The 20,127-nt window shown below is 46.4% G+C and overlaps 1 protein-coding gene across 1 annotated transcript; it reads right to left on the reverse strand.

Moving 5' to 3' along the window:
• Positions 1-5,189: 5,189 nt before the first annotated feature.
• On the reverse strand, positions 5,190-6,921 carry LOC119331722 (putative F-box protein At4g10190). The gene is made up of 2 exons (XM_037604889.1): positions 6,787-6,921; positions 5,190-6,676 (listed from the first exon to the last, which is right to left on the reverse strand). Exon 2 carries the CDS (start codon positions 6,648-6,650, stop codon positions 5,463-5,465), a length of 1,188 nt encoding a protein of 395 aa, XP_037460786.1. The 5' UTR covers positions 6,651-6,676; positions 6,787-6,921; the 3' UTR covers positions 5,190-5,462.
• Between the last annotated feature and the right edge of the window lie 13,206 nt (positions 6,922-20,127).

Here is a 20,127-nt window from a genome sequence, read left to right on the forward strand (position 1 = left end):
CTAAAGTTGGAGAGACAGTCGCCCGCAAGCCATCTCTGTGCAAAGCACGTCGAGGGAACCGGTCTCGCGTAAGCGTACGCGTAAGGTTGGTCTGGGTCGTCTCGTCCAACAATACCGCCGAACCAAAATATGACATGCTGGTAGGCAGTATGACTTGTATCGTCCACAACTCACTTGTGTTCTACTCGTGCATATAACATCAACATCAATAACCTGGCTCTGATACCACTGTTGGGTTTCGTAGTAATTTCAAAAAATTTCCTACGCACACGCAAGATCATGTGATGCATAGCAACGAGGGGAGAGTATTGTCTACGTACCCAACGCAGACCGACTGCGGAAGCGATGACACGACGTAGAGGAAGTAGTCGTACGTCTTCTCGATCCAACCGATCAAGCACCGAAACTACGACACCTCCGAGTTCGAGCACACGTTCAGCTCGATGACGATCCCCGGACTCCGATCCAGCAAAGTGTCGGGGAAGAGTTTCGTCAGCACGACGGCGTGGTGACGATCTTGATGAACTACAGCAGCAGGGCTTCGCCTAAACTCCGCTACAGTATTATCGAGGAATATGGTGGCAGGGGGCACCGCACACGGCTAAGGAATCGATCACGTGGATCAACTTGTGTCAACTTGTGTGTTTAGAGGTGCCCCCTGCCTCCGTATATAAAGGAGCCAAGGGGGGAGGAGGCGCCGGCCATGGAGAGGTGGCACAGGAGGAGTCCTACTCCTACCGGGAGTAGGACTCCCCTCCAATCCTATTCCAACTAGGAATCCCCAAAGGGGGAAAGAGGAGAAGGGTGGCCGACCACCTCTCCTAGTCCTAATAGGACTAGGGGAAGGGGGGAGGCGCGCAGCCCTGATGGGCAGCCCTTTCACCTTTCCACTAAGGCCCATGAAGGCCCATATGGCTCCCGGGGGGTTCCGGTAACCCTCCCGGTAACCCGGTAAAATCCCGATTTCACCCGGAACACTTCCGATGTCCAAACATAGGCTTCCAATATATCAATCTTTACGTCTCGACCATTTCGAGACTCCTCGTCATGTCCGTGATCACATCCGGGACTCCGAACAACCTTCGGTACATCAAAATGCATAAACTCATAATATAACTGTCATCGTAACCTTAAGCGTGCGGACCCTACGGGTTCGAGAACAATGTAGACATGACCGAGACACGTCTCCGGTCAATAACCAATAGCGGGACCTGGATGCCCATATTGGTTCCTACATATTCTACGAAGATCTTTATCGGTCAGACCGCATAACAACATGCGTTGTTCCCTTTGTCATCGGTATGTTACTTGCCCGAGATTCGATCGTCGGTATTCAATACCTAGTTCAATCTCGTTACTGGCAAGTCTCTTTACTCGTTCCGTAATACATCATCTCACAACTAACATATTAGTTGTAATGCTTGCAAGGCTTATGTGATGTGTATTACCGAGAGGGCCCAGAGATACCTCTCCGACAATCGGAGTGACAAATCCTAATCTCGAAATACGCCAACCCAACATCGACCATTGGAGACACCTGTAGTACTCCTTTATAATCACCCAGTTACGTTGTGACGTTTGGTAGTACCCAAAGTGTTCCTCCGGTAAACGGGAGTTGCATAATCTCATAGTCATAGGAACATGTATAAGTCATGAAGAAAGCAATAGCAACATACTAAACGATCGGGTGCTAAGCTAATGGAATGGGTCATGTCAATCAGATCATTCTACTAATGATGTGACCTCGTTAATCAAATAACAACTCATTGTTCATGGTTAGGAAACATAACCATCTTTGATTAACGAGCTAGTCTAGTAGAGGCATACTAGTGACACTTTGTTTGTCTATGTATTCACACATGTATTATGTTTCCGGTAAATACAATTCTAGCATGAATAATAAACATTTATCATGATTATAAGGAAATAAATAATAACTTTATTATTGCCTCTAGGGCATATTTCCTTCAGCATCCTCATCGTCCGACATAGGAATAGCCCTCCAAGTAGTTCCCTCCACATCCATTGCCACCACCGCAGACTCGATGGCGAGCAAATGCAGAAAACCATTGACAAAGACACTTCTAGAATCACTCACTATCCTAGGTAGGAAGTCCCAACCGCTGTCCTTGTGAGTCCAGGCCCCGGTTTTGAACGAGTAGATGTCAACCGCTCTAATGTGCCCAAAACTATCGCCATCATCGTCGTCGTCTGTATCGGCATTTGCATCTGCAGCCCCATCCTCCACGAACTGGAACACATGGAACTGCGAGGACACGGCCGGGTCGAACCCCAAGCGAGCTGCCTACATCTTGCTGAAGAAGCCGGGCAAAGCAACCCATTTCTCCGTGGCAGGATTGCACACCACGTAGTCGAATGCCCGCGAATAAGCGGTCTCGAAGCGGCGGCAGAGGAGCAGGCCGTTGCAGCTATCCAGAAGGTCGAATAGCTCGCAGTCAGACAGGAAGGGGAGTGTAGGGCGGATAGGAGGGCGGCCTCCCGGCGAGACATGGTTCAAATTGTGAATTGATAAATAGTCAGGGCCGGGGCCGCGGCTCGAGTAGAGGAATCCGGCGAGGTCATGGAGATGGTGCTGCGGCAGCGCCTTGCGGTGGTCGGGGTGGGAGATGATGCCGCGCCACCGCTTGGAGACGCACTTGAACCGGCACAACGACTTGTACGGCACGCGCGACAGGATCTCGATGAGGAGGTCTTCGGTAAGCTTGTCCGCTGGATTCAGAAGCCTGCTAATGTCCTTGGAGTCGTCCGCCATTGCCGTGGGGAGAGAAGGCGGTCAACCTGCGAAGGGGGGCGGCGGAGGAGGGATTTGAGATCCATCGACATCGGCGAGGAGACCAGCAAGGAAGGAAGAGAGATTTACGGCGAATGGGGCGCACGTACCGGGCGAGAAGCGAGTGACGGCGAGGGAGCCCGTTTGAGGTGCTCCCGTCCCCGCCGGCGAGGGTTTGGGTACGCGGCGGCGAGGTGAGGTGAGGTGTGGCGTGGAACTTTTTTTTTGAGACAACTGGCGTGGAACTGGAAGACGGGGGAAGTGAATGAGGAGTATGCTGTGCCGTGCTGGGCTTTTTTTTTAGGGGTATGCTGGGCTGGGCTTTTATCTGGGATGTACAGGCAGAGGATAGCGGAGGAGGATAGCGATGTGTCTAGATTTCAGCCTGCACTTCAGCTGTTCTATAAGAGCATTGCCTAAGGATCCTCAAAAAGAAAAAGGGCAAAAAAGAGCATTGCCTAAAAATAAAGGTGCTTATTTTTGCTGAAATCACTGGTTAGAGCACGGGTATACCCCGCCCTGCAAAAGCCGGCCGCAAAACATTTTTTTCGCATTTTTACAGCATGACTTTTGTTCTGGCAGAACAGATCCCGTAAAATATTCCATTATCCTGGCAAAATTGCATACAGTACGACTTTTGTTTCGGCGAGGTCGCATTTAGGAAAGACTGTGGCTGGAGCTGAAAGTTCCCTCCCGCCAATCGGTTTTTATTTTCCAGATCGCTGCAAGAAATGCCCTCAGTCCCATAGATATGGAGGAAATGACCACGCGGATTCGGGATCCCACAAAAAAAATCCAGGACGGCTTAATTTGGGGGTCTATTCGAGCCGGGTTTACGGGCTCCGTCCTGCAAACCGGCCGTTATTTTGCCGGATGATCCAGTTTGCGGGATCTGCTAGAGATTTCCTAAGAGTTGTCCTTGTAAAGGTCACTCCTCATCTTGTCAAATGCTCACATAATGTGTGTGCACCACTTGTCGTAAGTTTTCTTTTTTCTATCAATTTTTTATTCAAAATATTGTATCTCTTAAATCGTGGGTGTATATACTGAACCATTCTAGCCGTTGAATTTCTTCTCAAGTTCTTCAAAACTAGATCTCATATTAATAGTTTTGGACAATTTTTTTCACAAAAAAACAAAAAGCAAAAATAAAAAATAAAAATGAATTATAAAAAGTAAGGAAAAAACCCGAAGCCCAGAAGCATGGTTGGGGTTTTCATCATTTTTTTGGCATAGACTATGCTTTTCTCTTTTTACGATGAAGCACATACTATATTTTTTCCCTTTTAAAGTTGAAGCACAACTGTATTTATCGTAGAAGCACGGATTTGCTATTTGTAGAAGCACATATTGAGCTCTGGCAAAAACAAAGGTTGTGTTTCTCGCAGAAGCAAATATGTGTTTCCACAAGAAACACAACTGTGCTTCTCATGGGTGCATAATTATTTTTCGAGAAGCACAACTATGCTTCTCGTGGGTTTTGTTTATATAAGTTACTCCTGTGCGGCGGTGGTTTTGTCTATGAGGCAGTGGTTGTACCTATGTGTGGTGATAGGGTTTGGTTGGGTGCAAGATAGTAGTAATGTCATCCTGTCTGCAACTTCGCATCTAGGTTGAGAGAGTAGGATTGGTTTTGTTGCATCATATTTCCAGAGAAACTCCCATCATTTTTCAAGAAGTAAAGAGATCCATCCGGGTAGCTAGAGAGCAATGTCATCACCATATGGATAGTTCAATGCGCTCATCAGCACCTGACCTGAAGATGGATTCTGGGTCTGGTCACCCCACTTGGAGCTTCATCAACACTACGAGGAATCGAGGACGGTCCAAACGCCTGTCATAGAGATGATAGGAACAGCCCATGTTGTGATTCATTGCCGTCGTATCAACACGCGCCTCGGATTTCTGACACATAAAATTCATTGTACTGTAATTTAGTACCCATTTGCACCTGAACTCACAATCTGCAAAGTCTGTTGTTTAGGCATTGCAACTAAATACAGCCCGAAGTGAATCAGGCGTTGCAACTAAATACATCCTGAAGTGAATCAAGCAATTTTCTAGACCAAATTGACAAAGGGTTAGTTTCAGACTTAGGATCTGAACCGACACTGGAACTGAATATGACACAGAGTGAATCAAGCAGTTTTATTGATGGAATCAAGAAAGTTTTACTTATGATCATTTAAACTCTAGACAACATCTAACAGAAAAAGAATAGCTTTGCTTCACTAGTGCTGATAATTTCAACATTGACAGGAGCAAAGGAACATAAACTCACATGCTTTATTGTTCATTACAATGGCAAGAGGAATAGAACATATATTCCCTCCCATATTTCACTTCACATATGCCAACGGCCCAACCCAACGATCTGGACAATCACAACCATCAACAATGATACAAATTAATGATAGCTCCATGAAGTTAAATAGTAAATGCTGTCGCACGTACGCTGCTATCAACCATAAACACATATGTCACATATATGTTTACATAAGAGAAGCAGCTAGCATTACTAAGTTAACTGGACAGATAGCCCCATAAAGTAGGTTACAGAGTACACTCGAGAACAAAAGGGAATAGCTGCCGATATTACCTGGGAGTAAGACCTATGATTCACCATTATCTAAAAAGCCAACAATGGAACAGCAAAATGCGAGCCAGATTATCAGTGCCAATCTGCCAATGCCTCTGAGTACAAGGGAACATAAGGAAGATAAGGCTCCATGGAACCCTGTCCAAGATCGTGGATGAACTGCACTTTCCCAGTATCCATTTCATAAGACATCAGTACCTTCTCATGCCCATAAACTAGGAAAATTGTGTTTCGTTGTGGGTGGAGGGCGACAATATGGTACTCGTGTCCCAGCCGGACATTCTTCACTCCAAATAGATTCACATACCTGACACTGTGCTCCAAGACCCACGCTTCACTGCCGTAGTCCTCGAGAACCCAGATCGACAGTTTATCAAAATCATGCTGATCACTATTTGCCAGATACAAACGCCCTCGAGACAGGTCAATGAACCCGACATCAACATCTATTATGGGGGCATCCTCATCGTCCGGCATAGGAATAGCCCTCCAAGTAGTTCCCTCCACATCCATTGCCACCACCGCAGACTCGATGGCGAGCAAATGCAGAAAACCATTGACAAAGACACTTCTAGAATCACTCACTATCCTAGGTAGGAAGTCCCAACCGCTGTCCTTGTGAGTCCAGGCCCCGGTTTTGGACGAGTAGATGTCAACCGCTCTGACGTGCCCAAAACTATCGCCATCATCGTCGTCGTTTGTATCGGCATTTGCATCTGCAGCCCCATCCTCCACGAACTGGAACACATGGAAGTGCGAGGACACGGCCGGGTCGAACCCCAAGCGAGCTGCCTGCATCTTGCTGAAGAAGCCGGGCAAAGCAACCCATTTCTCCGTGGCAGGATTGCACACCACGTAGTCGAATGCCCGCGAATAAGCGGTCTCGAAGCGGCGGCAGAGGAGCAGGCCGTTGCAGCTATCCAGAAGGTCGAATAGCTCGCAGTCAGGCAGGAAGGGGAGTGTAGGGCGGATAGGAGGGCGGCCTCCCGGCGAGACATGGTTGAAATTGTGAATTGATAAATAGTCAGGGCCGGGGCCGCGGCTCGAGTAGAGGAATCCGGCGAGGTCATGGAGATGGTGCTGCGGCAGCGCCTTGCGGTGGTCGGGGTGGGAGATGATGCCGCGCCACCGCTTGGAGACGCACTTGAACCGGCACAGCGACTTGTACGGCACGTGCGACAGGATCTCGACGACGAGGTCTTCGGTGAGCTTGTCCGCTGGATTCCGCCGCCTGCTAATGTCCCTGGAGCCGTCCGCCATCGCCGCGGAGAGAGGAGGCGGTCAATCTGCAAACGGGGGCGGAGGAGGATGAGGGAGAGATTGGAGATCCATCGCCATCGGTGAAGGGAGCAGGAAGGAAACAAGAGGGGATTTACGACGTATGTGGCGTACGTACCGGAGGAGAAGCGAGTGACAGCCAGGGAGCCCGTTTGAGGTGCTCCCATCCCCGCCGGCGAGGCTTTGGGTGTGCCGCAGCGGCGGCGAGAAGAGGCGATGTGCGGCGTGGAACTGGAAGACAGGCGAAGTGAACGAGGAGTGTTGCTGTGTTGGGCTTTTGTTGGGCTTTTATCTAGTTTGCAGCTGCTCTACAGCTTCTTACAGCGGGGCTCCTCTTCTAGAAAAAACAAAAAAAAAACGGGGCTCCTATTTGACGTGTAGGTTGTCAACAAGAAAAATTTCACGTGCAGGTAGCTGAAATCACTTAAATCACTCCTCGTCTTCTCAGATGCTGACAAATGGCACATTGTATGTACGTTATTTAAAATGGTTTATCTCTTAACTGTTGGATTTCTCGCGTCGAGTTCTTTAAAACTAGCCCAGTGTTAATAGGTTTCAACAAACTTTTTAAGAAAAAAAACATAAACCGGAAATAAAACCCGGAAACAAAAATACCAGTAAAAAAACCAAAATCCAGGAAAACAAAAACAAAAAAGGGCAAAACGGAAGAAAAAACATGTAGCCCAAAAGCACGGTTGCGGTTTTCGCTTTTTAAGCCACATATTGTGTTTTTTTCCTTGGGGGGGGGGGGGTGCATAGGTTGTGCTTCTAGCACAAACTATGCTTCTGATGAAAAAACAAATAATGCTTCTCACGGAAGCAAATATGTGCTTCCATGACCACGAGAAACACAATCATGCTTCTCATGGAAACACAGTTTTTTTCCATGAAACACAGATGTGCTCTACGAGAAGGAATTTCTAAAACCTAGAAAAAACAGTCAGAAGCCAAAAAACATCTAAAATCCGAAAACGCATGTTAAAAACATTCCACATGAAGCGTCTAACACGTGACATGTGGTGACAGCTGGACTCACCACTTGACACGTTTGATCGTCCTCGAGCAACATAGAGAGAAATCTGAATCATAAGAAAATCAGTTGTTTAAACCAAAATAACGAGAAGGTTATGGTCCATTTATGATCGGTACGACTAGATAGACCTCCGCTTCTTGACCTGAAAGCGTAGCTTAGTTGTAGTGGTGGCATGGTTATTGTGCGATCGTTGGTGAAGCAAAGATAATCAATACAAAGTTCACGATCTACTAGATAAAATAACTTTGCAACACTTCATTCTATTTATTCTAGACAACACTTGCTTGCCGAGAATGCACGAAAGAGTTTTCTTTGACGGAGCCATGAAACCATATATTAGGGAGTGAAAAGCATGTAGAAGCATATGATCGATGCTCTAATGCTCATAAACACACCCACAATTATTTCATCCTCAAGGCTCTTAAGCACTTTATTTCAATCATTGTTTGCTAGAACTTTTGTTGTCACGTAAAGGGATTATGCCAAATAAGTGATCATGCATAGAGTTGGGCTGTGACTTAATGTTTGGGAACTATGGACCTTATTTGTATCTTTCGAGGTCATTTGATCAGCCCCCTTTATTTACCACATACACACCCATTCAAAAGAAAGCCAAATAATATGCGTTTGTAGTGTTGCCACTACATACGGTAACAAACTCATAGCCAAAATTCGAGCTTTCTCTCTTGGTGGATCGTTCATTGGCTAGCAGAGTCCTCAGCATAATATCAAGAAAGGTGACAAATCCACATTTACACATGTACACATGCATATAGTAGCAGGGCCATGGAACCAACAAGGAGCCGAAGCACCATGTAACACATACAACACATATTTCTGGCACAATCTCGTTTACTTTCAACTAAGTTCCTCTAGACAAGTTAATCCACAAGTGCTATCAATTATATTAAAATTAACAACACGGGGTTGAGCATTTCAAACATCATTTCTTCTACATTTTTTATCAACTCCCAAGTCTTTCAAGACTTTCTCTTGTGCATGGTTATTCTTAGTTAAGATCATTTCAATGAAAAGCAGTCCCACAGCAAGTCTTGGTTGTCTAAACTAAAAAGTACAAAGGCTACCAAATTACTGCAACTACTAGAACAAAACATTTGTCTTAATTATCAAGACTTACTACCATTTGCACATATCACATATAGTACTACATCTACTCTAAGTATTTCAAGTGCAAAAGACGGGAGTCGTAGGACATACGTTCACGGTTGCGAATTTACACACTTCTTTTCCTTACTCTTGCATTCCTCGTTGTCCGACGTAGATCAACTTCTTTGAAAACAAAAATGCAAAATGAGCTCCAAGGAGCCTAATAAAGAGTAAGAGCAAAAATCATTCTATTTTTTATTTTTGAGTTTTTGAAAACTAACTTCCAAACAAAAAATTGCAAATACAAACAGAAAAACGAAAGAAAATAAAAAGTAAAGTGTTGGGAAAAACCAACACGAGTGTTTTGAAGCTTCATGAGCTTAAGTACAACATCATTATAATTTATTCAAGTAATACTGCCACATCTTGATGTAGAAGTGGTTATGACCCCGCCCCCCAAGCTTAGCTCAAACCAATGGCATCATTGTGGTAGTTGGGCAGGAGACCATCCTTCGCTCCAGTTGGAGAAGTTCATGTTCATGCAGGCGGATGTGACTCGAAGGGACACAACGAGGTTGCTCATATCATTAATAGAGTTGTGGAGGCTGCTGAGGTCCGCATAGGTGGTGTAGTCTCCTGGTTGTGGCTGCCCTTGAGGCTGCTCCTCTTCTTGTGGCGAGATATTCTTCGTCAACTTGTTTTGCTTCTGGCCCTTCTTGGTCAAAAATTGCATCTCCTTCCCGTGCGACATAATGCAGTTGTCCATATTCTATGGAAAAAATGGTTAGGCATAGGAGTGGGCAACAAGTATGCCACTCTAGGAATTCTGATATAATGACGACCATTACAAACTATTACCATTCCAGATCTAGAAAGAACAAGAATATTAACAAGGGTGTTACCGAAAATGGGGTGAAGGTGATTGTAGTTGAGGCCATGGGAGTTGGACAACATGGTGATCGCTCCTCCACACACGGTAACTCCTTGTGCATTGTTTACTTGATGCGTGAGGTGTAGCAAAAGCATTGCCCCTAGGTTGGGCGAATGACCGACGTCATTGTTTGCTCCTTTCCCGAGAACTACCATGTTCTCATCATTCACCTTTGAAACTTCTCCTTGTGCTTGCAACGAGTTTGTGATAACATAATAGAAATAACCTATACTTTCAATGCAACTGGCTCTTTGCCTTGAGCCATGACGACCCATAAGGTAGATGCCTTGGGTGCGGGTCAGTGAAAACATAAACATGTCGAAGATCATCATCGTTGTTGGGGAAGACAAAGTAATTACACCACTCATTGAGAGTAATGTTGAAATCTTGATTCAGGAGACAGAAAGTGATCCTCTCTTCCTCATATGCATTTAGCACCAAAGCAACATTGTGCGAGAGAGTGCTGAGAAACTCAAACGTCGTGCATTCATATGTCTCACATCCCTGATAAACAAAATGATGCAACCTGACATTATGACAAAGCAAATTGTAAGCATTAGTAATACCTAGCTTGGCGAGTGTTGTCACATAAGCCCAGTTGGATGCTTTGATATTCCTTTTATTGAGTTTTTGGAATTTCTTCCTTCTTCATGGTCGGTGAAAACGACCCCTTGAGTGAGAACTTCTTGTGGCGATGCGGTGTGAAGCACCTCGTACGTGAGTAGATATCCTTGTAAACATCTACAAAACAGTTTTTCAGTCCAATACAATTAAACACTATTGATCCTACGGTAGTCACAACATCATACTCCTCTAAAAGCATCAACGAATCCAAGCCAAAATCAATTTTGGATCAATATCCTAGTCATGGCAATGCTAGGCATGAAGAACGTGGATTCGTGAAAAATAAATTGGGGATCATAGGAGAAACATGTTATAGATCGATCACACGGAATGATTTGAACCGAAATCGGACGAGCAAAGATCGGGTGAAGTTTTACTAGGGTTTGGAGGAAGAAGAAGAAGAAGAAGAAGAAGAATAAGAATAAGAATAAGAAGAAGAAGAAGAAGAAGAAGAAGAAGAAGAAGAAGAAGAAGAAGAAGAAGAAGAAGAAGAAGAAGAAGAAGAAGAAGAAGAAGAAGAAGAAGAAGAGGAAGAGATGGGGTGATTTACCTTCTTTCTCGGGCTTATTGGAGCCGCCAGGGGTCAAAACGGCCGCCCATATGAGAGCAAGTGCTCGTATGAAATGACACCATCTACCCTGATAACTGACCTGTGCCCTGCTACCTCTTGAGCACTGCGTTGGTTTTCCCTTGAAGAGGAAAGGGTGATGCAGTAAAGTAGCATAAGTATTTCCCTCAGTTTTTGAGAACCAAGGTATCAATCCAGTAGGAGATCATGCTCGAGTCCCACACACCTACGCAAACAAATAAGAACCTCGCAACCAACACGATAAAGGGGTTGTCAATCCCTTCATGGTCATTTACGAGAGTGAGATCTGATAGATATGCTAAGATGATATTTTTGGTATTTTTATGATAAAGAGAAATAAAGCTGCAAAGTAAAATAAACGACAAAGGAAATAACTAATTATTGGAAGATTAATATGATGGAAGATAGACCTGGGGGCCATAGGTTTCACTAGTGGCTTCTCTCAAGAGCATAAGTATTACGGTGGGTAAACGAATTACTGTCGAGCAATTGATAGAATTGAGCATAGTTATGAGAATATCTAGGTATGATCATGTATATAGGCATCACGTCCAAGACAAGTAGACCAAAACGATTCTGCATCTACTACTATTACTCCACACATCGACCGCTATCCAACATGCATCTAGAGTATTAAGTTCATAATAACAGAGTAATGCTTTAAGGAAGATGACATGATGTAGAGGGATAGACTCATGCAATATGATATAAACCCCATCTTTTTATCCTCAATGGCAATAATACAATATGTGTCGGTTCCCTTTCTGTCACTGGGATCGAACACCGCAAGATTGAACCCAAAGCTAAGCACTTCTCCCATTGCAAGAAAGATCAATCTAGTAGGCCAAACCAAACTGATAATTCGAAGAGACTTGCAAAGATAAACCAATCATACATAAACGAATTCAGAGGAGAAACAAATATTGTTCATAGATAATCTGGATCATAAACCCACAATTCATCGGATCTCGACAAACACACCGCAAAAGAAGATTACATCGAATAGATCTCCAAGATGATCGAGGAGAACTTTGTATTGAGATCCAAAGAGAGAGAAGAAGCCATCTAGCTAATAACTATGGATCCGAAGGTCTGAAGTAAACTACTCACACATCACCGGAGAGTCCATGCAGTTGATGTAGAGGCCCTCCATGAACAATACCCCTTCCGCTGGAGCTCCAGAAAAGGCCCCAAGATGGGATCTCTCGGGTACAGAAGGTTGCGGCAGTGGAATTAGGTTATCGTGGTGCTCCTGGATGTTTGGGGGTACGTGGATATATATAGGAGGAAGAAGTACGTCGGTGGAGCAATGGGGGGCCCACGAGGGTGGAGGGCGCGCCCAGGGGGGTAGGCGCGCCCCCTGCCTCGTGGCCTCCTCCGTTGTTTCTTGACGCCCACTCCAAGTCTCCTGGATCACGTTTGTTGAGAAAATCACGTTCCCGTAGGTTTCACTCCATTTGGACTCCGTTTGATATTCCTTTTCTTCGAAACCCTAAAATAGGCAAAAATAGGAATTTGGGCTGGGCCTCTGATTAGTAGGTTAGTCCCAAAAATGATATAAAAGTGTAAAATAAAGCCCATTAACATCCAAAATAGATAATATAATAGCATGGAGCAATCAAAAATTATAGATACCTTGGAGACGTACCAAGCATCCCCAAGCTTAATTCCTGCTCGTCCTTGAGTAGGTAAATGATAAAAGAAGAATTTTTGATGTGGAATGCTTTCTAACATATTTCTCAATGTAATTTTTATTTATTGTGGCATGAATATTCAGATCCATAAGATTCAAGACAAAAGTTTAATATTGACATAAAAATAATAATACTTCAAGCATACTAACTAAGCAATCATGTCTTCTCAAAATAACATGGCCAAAGAAAGTTATCCCTACAAAATCATATAGTCTGGCTATGCTCTATCTTCACCACACAAAATATTTAAATCATGCACAACCCCGATGACAAGCCAAGCAATTGTTTCATACTTTTGATGTTCACAAACTTTTTCAATCTTCACGCAATACATGAGCATGAGCCATGGATATAACACTATATGGTGGAATAGAATGGTGGTTGTGGAGAAGACAAAAAGGAGAAGATAGTCTCACATCAACTAGGCGTATCAACGAGCTATGGAGATGCTCATTAATAGATATCAATATGAGTGAGTAGGGATTGCCATGCAACGGATGCACTAGAGCTATAAGTATATGAAAGCTCAACAAAAGAAACTAAGTGGGTGTGCATCTAACTTGCTTGCTCATGAAGACCTAGGGCAATTTGAGGAAGCCCGTCATTGGAATATACAAGCCAAGTTCTATAATGAAAAATTCCCACTAGTATAAGAAAGTGATATCATAGGAGACTCTTTATCATGAAGATCATGGTGCTACTTTGAAGCACAAGTGTGGAAAAAGGATAGTAACATTGTCCCTTCTCTCTTTTTCTCTCATTTTCTTTTTTTCTTTGGGCCTTCTTTTTTTGGCCTCTTTTCTTTTCTTTTTCCTTTTTTCTCGTTCGGAGTCTCATCCCAACTTGTGGGGGAATCATAGTCTCCAGCATCCTTTCCTCACTAGGACAGTGCTCTAATAATGATGATCACCACACTTTATTTACTTACAACTCAAAAATTACAACTCGATACTTAGAACAAGATATGACTCTATGTGAATGCCTCCGGTGGTGTACCGGGATGTGCAATGATGCATGAGTGACATGTACGAAAATTATGAACGTTGGCTTTGCCACAAATACGATGTCAACTACATGATCATGCAAGCAATATGACAATTATGAAGCATGTCATAATAACGGAACGGTGGAAAGTTGCATGGCAATATATATCGGAATGGCTATGGAAATGCCATAATAGGTAGGTATGGTGGCTGTTTTGAGGAAGGTATATGGTGGGTTTATGGTACCGGCGAAAGTTGCGCGATACTAGAGAGGCTAGCTGAGGGAGTCCTGGATTAGGGGGTGTCCGGATGGCCGGACTATACCTTCAGCCGGACTCCTGGACTATGAAGATACAAGATTGAAGACTCCGTCCCGTATCCGGAAGGGACTTTCCTTGGCGTGGAAGGCAAGCTTGGCGATACGGATATTCAGATCTCCTACCATTGTAACCGACTCTATGTAACCCTAACCCTATCCGATGCCTATATAAACTGGAGGGTTTTAGTCCGTAGGACAACATACACATCAACAATCATACCATAGGCTAGCTTGTAGGGTTTAGCCTCTCTGATCTCGTGGTAGATCAACTCTTGTAATACCCATACCATCAATATTAGTCAAGCAGGACATAGGGTTTTACCTCCATCGAGAGGGCCCGAACCTGGGTAAAACTTCATGTCCCCTGCCTCCTGTTACCATCCGGCCTAGATGCACAGTTTGGGACCCCCTACCCGAGATCCGCCGGTTTTGACATCGACATTGGTGCTTTCATTGAGAGTTCCTCTGTGTCGTCGCCATCAGGAAGGATGCCTCGCCCCGTCTTTAAAGACGGCACCGTTGCTAAGGGAGCTTTGATTGTCGGCCAAACCCTCTGGCTAGGTGGTTTTCTTATGACCGCCTGTTCGGCTTCTACGCCGACGATGACCTCTCGAGCCATCGAAAACAATCTTCATGTCAGTTCGGAACTCGCCGAGCAGTTAGATCCAATGGAGCTTTCCTCCGTAAATAAGCTCTTGGATCGCTTCGCCGCCCTGGGAGTCGCTACGGATTACGACCAGATTGGGCCTAAAACCGATCTGAGAGAGATTAACTCTCCCCAAGTCACCCATCAAGTTGCCGTGGTAGAGGGATGGTGCGGCGGCCCCTCGTCTATCTTAAGGGCTCGCTACTTCTGGATTCCCGATCCCTCCAAGCCGGATACCCGCGGAGGGGAGGATATCACTCAAGACCTGAACTTAGAGTCAGGCGACGGGCTGGATTCATTGGACAACACCTAGGGATCCAAATTTTCGAGTTCAGAAATTCCTCGGCCTCTGAGCCGCAGACGGGGTGAGGCTTCGGATTTAACTCCACCCACCCACCCCAACATATGCGATCTATCCAAAATCAGGCAAGAGCCCGACGAAACAGTACATCATTACTGGGCTAGATTCCTCCTGGTTAAGAACATGCTAAGGGACTGCCACGAGGAAGACGCAATCTTAATCTTCTGCAATAATTGCACGGACAAGCGAATACTCAACGCCATAAGTCGCCGTGATATCACACACTTCGCTGACTTGGCGTCCATTATACGAAAGTATTGTGCGATGGAAAGCGCCTGGAAAACCAAAATAAAATTTTGGGACAATCCGGCCCTAAATACAAACCCAGTCCGAAATAAAAGGGTGCAGCATAACCAGACACCCAGGTCAGATAACAAAAAGCAAAAACCCTCTATAGGGCATGGAACCGTACTGGAAGGATGGCTTAACGGACCCTGTAAAATTCACAATACAGAGGACGCCACACCAACTCACTGCCTTAGAGCATGTTGGATACTCCGGCAGGTGGCCAAGATTGGCGAAAACCTCCTAATTCCGGAGGCCACAGAAAGCCACCCCAGAGACACCCATATGGTATTAACAGTCTTCGAGACTTTCACATCAAATAATATGCGAAAAAGTACACTCCGCAGCCTTGCCAAAGTCTATCAAGTAGCAACAATAAACCCATGGAGTGACACGGCTATTACCTTTAACGCCGGAGATGAACCTAGATTCCGAACAGCCCGAGCACCAGCCGCATTGGTCCTCAGCCCAATAGTGGACGGCTTTCGTCTTACCAAGGTACTCATGGACGGCGGCAGCGGATTGAACCTCATTTATGAGGAAACTCTTCAAAAAATGGAAATAGACTGGAATCGCATTGAGCGAAGCAGCAGAACCTTTAGAGGAATAATCCCCAGTCGGGAAGCGCACTGTACAGGAAAAATCACACTAGATGTGGTGTTCGGCACGCCGGATAATTACAGGTCCGAAGAGATCACGTTCCATGTGGCTCCGTTCAGCAGCGGTTATCACGCTCTGCTAGGGCGGGAAGCGTTTACAATCTTCCAAGCAATACCCCATTATGGGTACATGAAGCTCAAAATGCCCGGGCCTAACGAGATCATCACTCTCGCTAGTGATCCGAACATAGCACTCTGCGCCGAAAACAAGACAGTCGCACTGGCCCTCGAGGCACTATCCGAAGCCCTAGCGGCTGAGGAACTGACTGTGCTACGCTCTACGATGAATAGGGACGATGTGGTACTCGACAAAAGATCAAAGTCCACCTCCTTTAAACCGGCGAACGAAATAGTCAAATTCCAAGTCCATCCAACGGACCCAAATAAAACAGCTTCCATCGGGGCACCGTTAAACCCTGATGTAGACGCCGCACTGCGAGAGTTCCTATGAGAAAACTGGGACATTTTCGCCTGGCACCCTTCAGACATGCCAGGAATCCCACGCAGGCTGGCCGAGCACAGCTTAAATATCCTAACAGGATTCAAACCTGTTAAACAGGCTCTTCAGCATTTTTCCGAACCTAAGAGACAGGCTATGGGAGAGGAGCTAGCAGCAAATCCAGCCAAGATCCGAGCTCTGTCGCAACTGGATATCCCAAAGGACCTCAAACAAATACAAAAGTTAACCGGATGCGTGACGGCTCTAAGTCGCTTTATCTCCCGCTTGGGAGAAAAGGCCCTACCCCTTTACCACCTCCTTCGGCGCACCGAACACTTCGAATGGACGGATGCAGCCACGGTCGGACTCGAGGAGATAAAAGCCATACTCGCAACAAACCCAGTCCTGGCTGCGCCAAATATTGGCGAACCAATGCTATTATACATTGCAGCAACACATCAGGTTGCGAGCGCAGTGCTCGTCGTTGAACGAGAAGCGGACGGACACAGATTCCCCCTTCAAAAGCCGGTCTGTTATGTGTCCACTGTCCTCACTCCTTGCAAATCACGGTACCCGCATTATCAAAAGATCGCGTACGCGGTATTCATGGCATCCCGGAAGCTATGACACTACTTTCAAGAGTGTTCAATAACAGTAGCCTCGGAAGTACCACTTAACGATATTATAAATAACCGTGACACAACGGGCCGGATTGCAAAATGGGCCATTGAGCTCCTCCCATTCAACATAACTTATAAGCCACGGTGAGCCATCAAGTCGCAAGTCTTGGCCGACTTCGTTGCAGAATGGACGGAGGCCGAACTCCCTAAAGAGTACGGCACATATTCAAATTGGATCATGCACTTCGACGGCTCCAAGATGTTGGCCGGACTGGGGGCTGGCGTCGTTTTGACGTCCCCCACAGGAGACACAGTTCAATACGTACTCCAGATTATGTACACAGACTCCAACAACGCAGCCGAATATGAGGCCCTTTTACATGGTCTCCGGATGGCAGTATCCATGGGTATTCAACGCCTAGAGGTGCGCGGGGAATCGAACCTCGCAATATCCCAAATAAATGGAGACTTCGATGCCAAGGATCCAAAAATGGCAGCCTACTGCAACGCCGTCCTAAAAATGTCAGCTCGGTTCGAGGGGCTTGAATTTCACCATATAGCTCGGGAAAACAATCAGGCGGCAGATGTCCTGGCATGCATCGGCGCAAAACGGGATGTAGTCCCCCCCAACATCTTCTTGGAAAGGCTGTTCAAGCATCCGTAGTATGCGAAGGGGAGCCGAACAATAACACCCCGGACCCAACCACACTGCCCGACACCGAAAATTCTGACACAATCAGAGGCTCCGCTAATGAAACAACACCTTCAGCCCACGTAATAATGGCCGTCATCGCCCCGTGGACAGAACCATTCCTCGCCTACCTCACTAGGCAGGAACTCCCCGAGGACCAAAATGAGGCACGCTGCATAGTGCAGCGATCCAAAGCCTACAGAGTCCACGAGGGAGAGCTTTATAAGAAAAGCACTACCGGAGTCCTTCAAAGGTGCATCTCCGAAGAGGAGGGGCGGAACCTCCTGGCTGAAATTCATGCCGGACTGGGCGGTCATCACGCTGCAGCTCGGTCCCTTGTAAGCAAGGCCTTCCGTACAGGCTTTTATTGGCCGACGGCCCGGGCAGACGCTCAGGACTTAGTCCAACGATGCACCGGTTGCCAGCTCTTTGCAAACCAAAGCCATATGCCACCCACCGCCCTCTGAACTATCCCCATTACTTGGCCCTTCGCGGTCTGGGGGCTTGACATGGTTGGACCCCTTAGAGGCGGAACCCACAAGCAAAAATACTTACTGGTCATGGTGGATAAATTCACCAAATGGATAGAAGCCATGCCTGTTAAGACGGCCGAATCCGGACCGGTGATAGACTTTATATCCGGGGTCATACACCGTTACGGCGTTCCCCATAGCATCATCACTGATAACGACACGAACTTCACGGCCGACGACGTAAAACTCTGGTGCGAAAACATGGGCATCAAGCTCGACTATGCTTCTGTCTATCACCCACAAACTAACGGCCAGGTCGAACGTGCAAATGGCCTCATCATGAGCGGCATTAAACCCAGATTAGTGCGGTCCCTCAAGGAATCTAACACATAATGGGTAGCGGAGCTCGACTCCGTACTCTGGGGGCTGCGGACCACGCCGAATCGCACCACCGGATACACACCATTCTTTATGGTGTACGGCGCAGAGGCAGTTTTGCCCTGAGACATAATCCATGACTCACCTCGAGTGTGCATGTACGAAGAAAGAGAAGCCGAGCTCAATCGGCAGGACAGCTTAGATGCATTGGAGGAGGAGCGTGACGTGGCAAAAGCCCGTTCCGCACTCTATCAACAGCAGACTCAAAGATACCAAAGCAGAGAAGTACGGGCCAAAACTTACAACATTGGCGAACTAGTTCTACGGCTACCGGACAAGAAAAAGGACAAACTCAAGCCCAAGTGGGAAGGTCCCTTCATAATTGACCAAGTCCTGACTGGTGGAGCGTACCGCCCGCGAGATGCATCGGATAACCGACTCGAGCTGAACCCATGGAATGCAGCCCGTCTCCGAAGATTCTATGCCTAGCGCCGGACTCTATGTTCGTCTCCTTCCTCTGTCCATTTTTTATATATTTTCTGTCTTGCATTTTTCTTCTTCTTCTTCTCCCTCTCTTATAGCCCTTAAAGGCTCATAAAGTGACGCGCTCTCCGCGCTCATTAAACCTGGGGGCTTCTTTAAACAGAAGCTTATGTATACGGGCTTCATGCCCAACACATGTGTCACACTTCCGCATGTACCTTTTCTTCACCATTATATGCATCGATATGACTTGGCCAAGCTGGGTTGCCTGGCTCCTGTGCTTACCCCTACGTCTCCGATTGTTTGGCTAGGTGGTAAAGGGAGCACCTCTGCGATTGTTACTGCCGGGTCAGCCGGATGTGTACCTCGGACTGGGTGAAGCCGAAAGCTAGCGTTCTTAAGGGAATATTCGGTCGGTGAACTAAAGATGATCTTTTTTATTTTTATGCCCCCAGATTTTTTTCCTGCGTTTCTTTTCGCAGCATGGACATGCACTTTAGGGCATGCCTCCCAGGGAAAGGAACCCCTAACGGGACTATTCTCCCTAGAAGATGTTTCTTACTAACCATGTAATATAACATAACTAGTCGGGCACTTGTCTGTTCACGCACTAATGACCCCTACGCCTGGTCTCCATGCATTCCCCGGTTCTTATATAACCGCATGGGAATTCGGACACACTCCGGACTGTCAGGTCCCGAGGCTGAAGCAAAAAGGTCGGCCATGACAAACGATCTACAATCCGGCTAGAAGGCATCATAAATGTCAATTACATTACATAGTCATTTTGACTGATCGTATTCCTCTTCAATACCATCTAACAGGCTATCTAATTTACAGTCCTACTGGGAATACTTTGCGGCCAACTCTACTTGGCCGTATACCAAGCTTACAGGGATCTCCTTCCCATCGGGCCCTATAGGACCGACCTCGGCCATGTGGTTGGGGTCAGCCTTTGCGTACCGCGTCTTCACCATGGCCCAGGCCTCCCAAGCGCCTTGACGGCAGGCTGATATCTTCCACAATCGGAAGCGCCGCCGTGCTCCTTTTAGCTTCTCCGCAAGCTCTCCAAGACCTTCGGGCATGGAGACGGATGGCCACAGGGCCTGGGCGATGCCTCGCATCGCCTGCCGAACTCGATCGA

The sequence above is a fragment of the Triticum dicoccoides genome, chromosome 7A (genome assembly GCF_002162155.2).
Source record: "Triticum dicoccoides isolate Atlit2015 ecotype Zavitan chromosome 7A, WEW_v2.0, whole genome shotgun sequence".
Taxonomy (NCBI): Eukaryota; Viridiplantae; Streptophyta; class Magnoliopsida; order Poales; family Poaceae; genus Triticum; species Triticum dicoccoides.

What these genes read in the sequence shown, in the direction of transcription:
- LOC119331722 (XM_037604889.1), bottom strand. Translation starts at nt 6,650, where the DNA reads ATGGCGGACGGCTCCAGGGACATTAGCAGGCGGCGGAATCCAGCGGAC.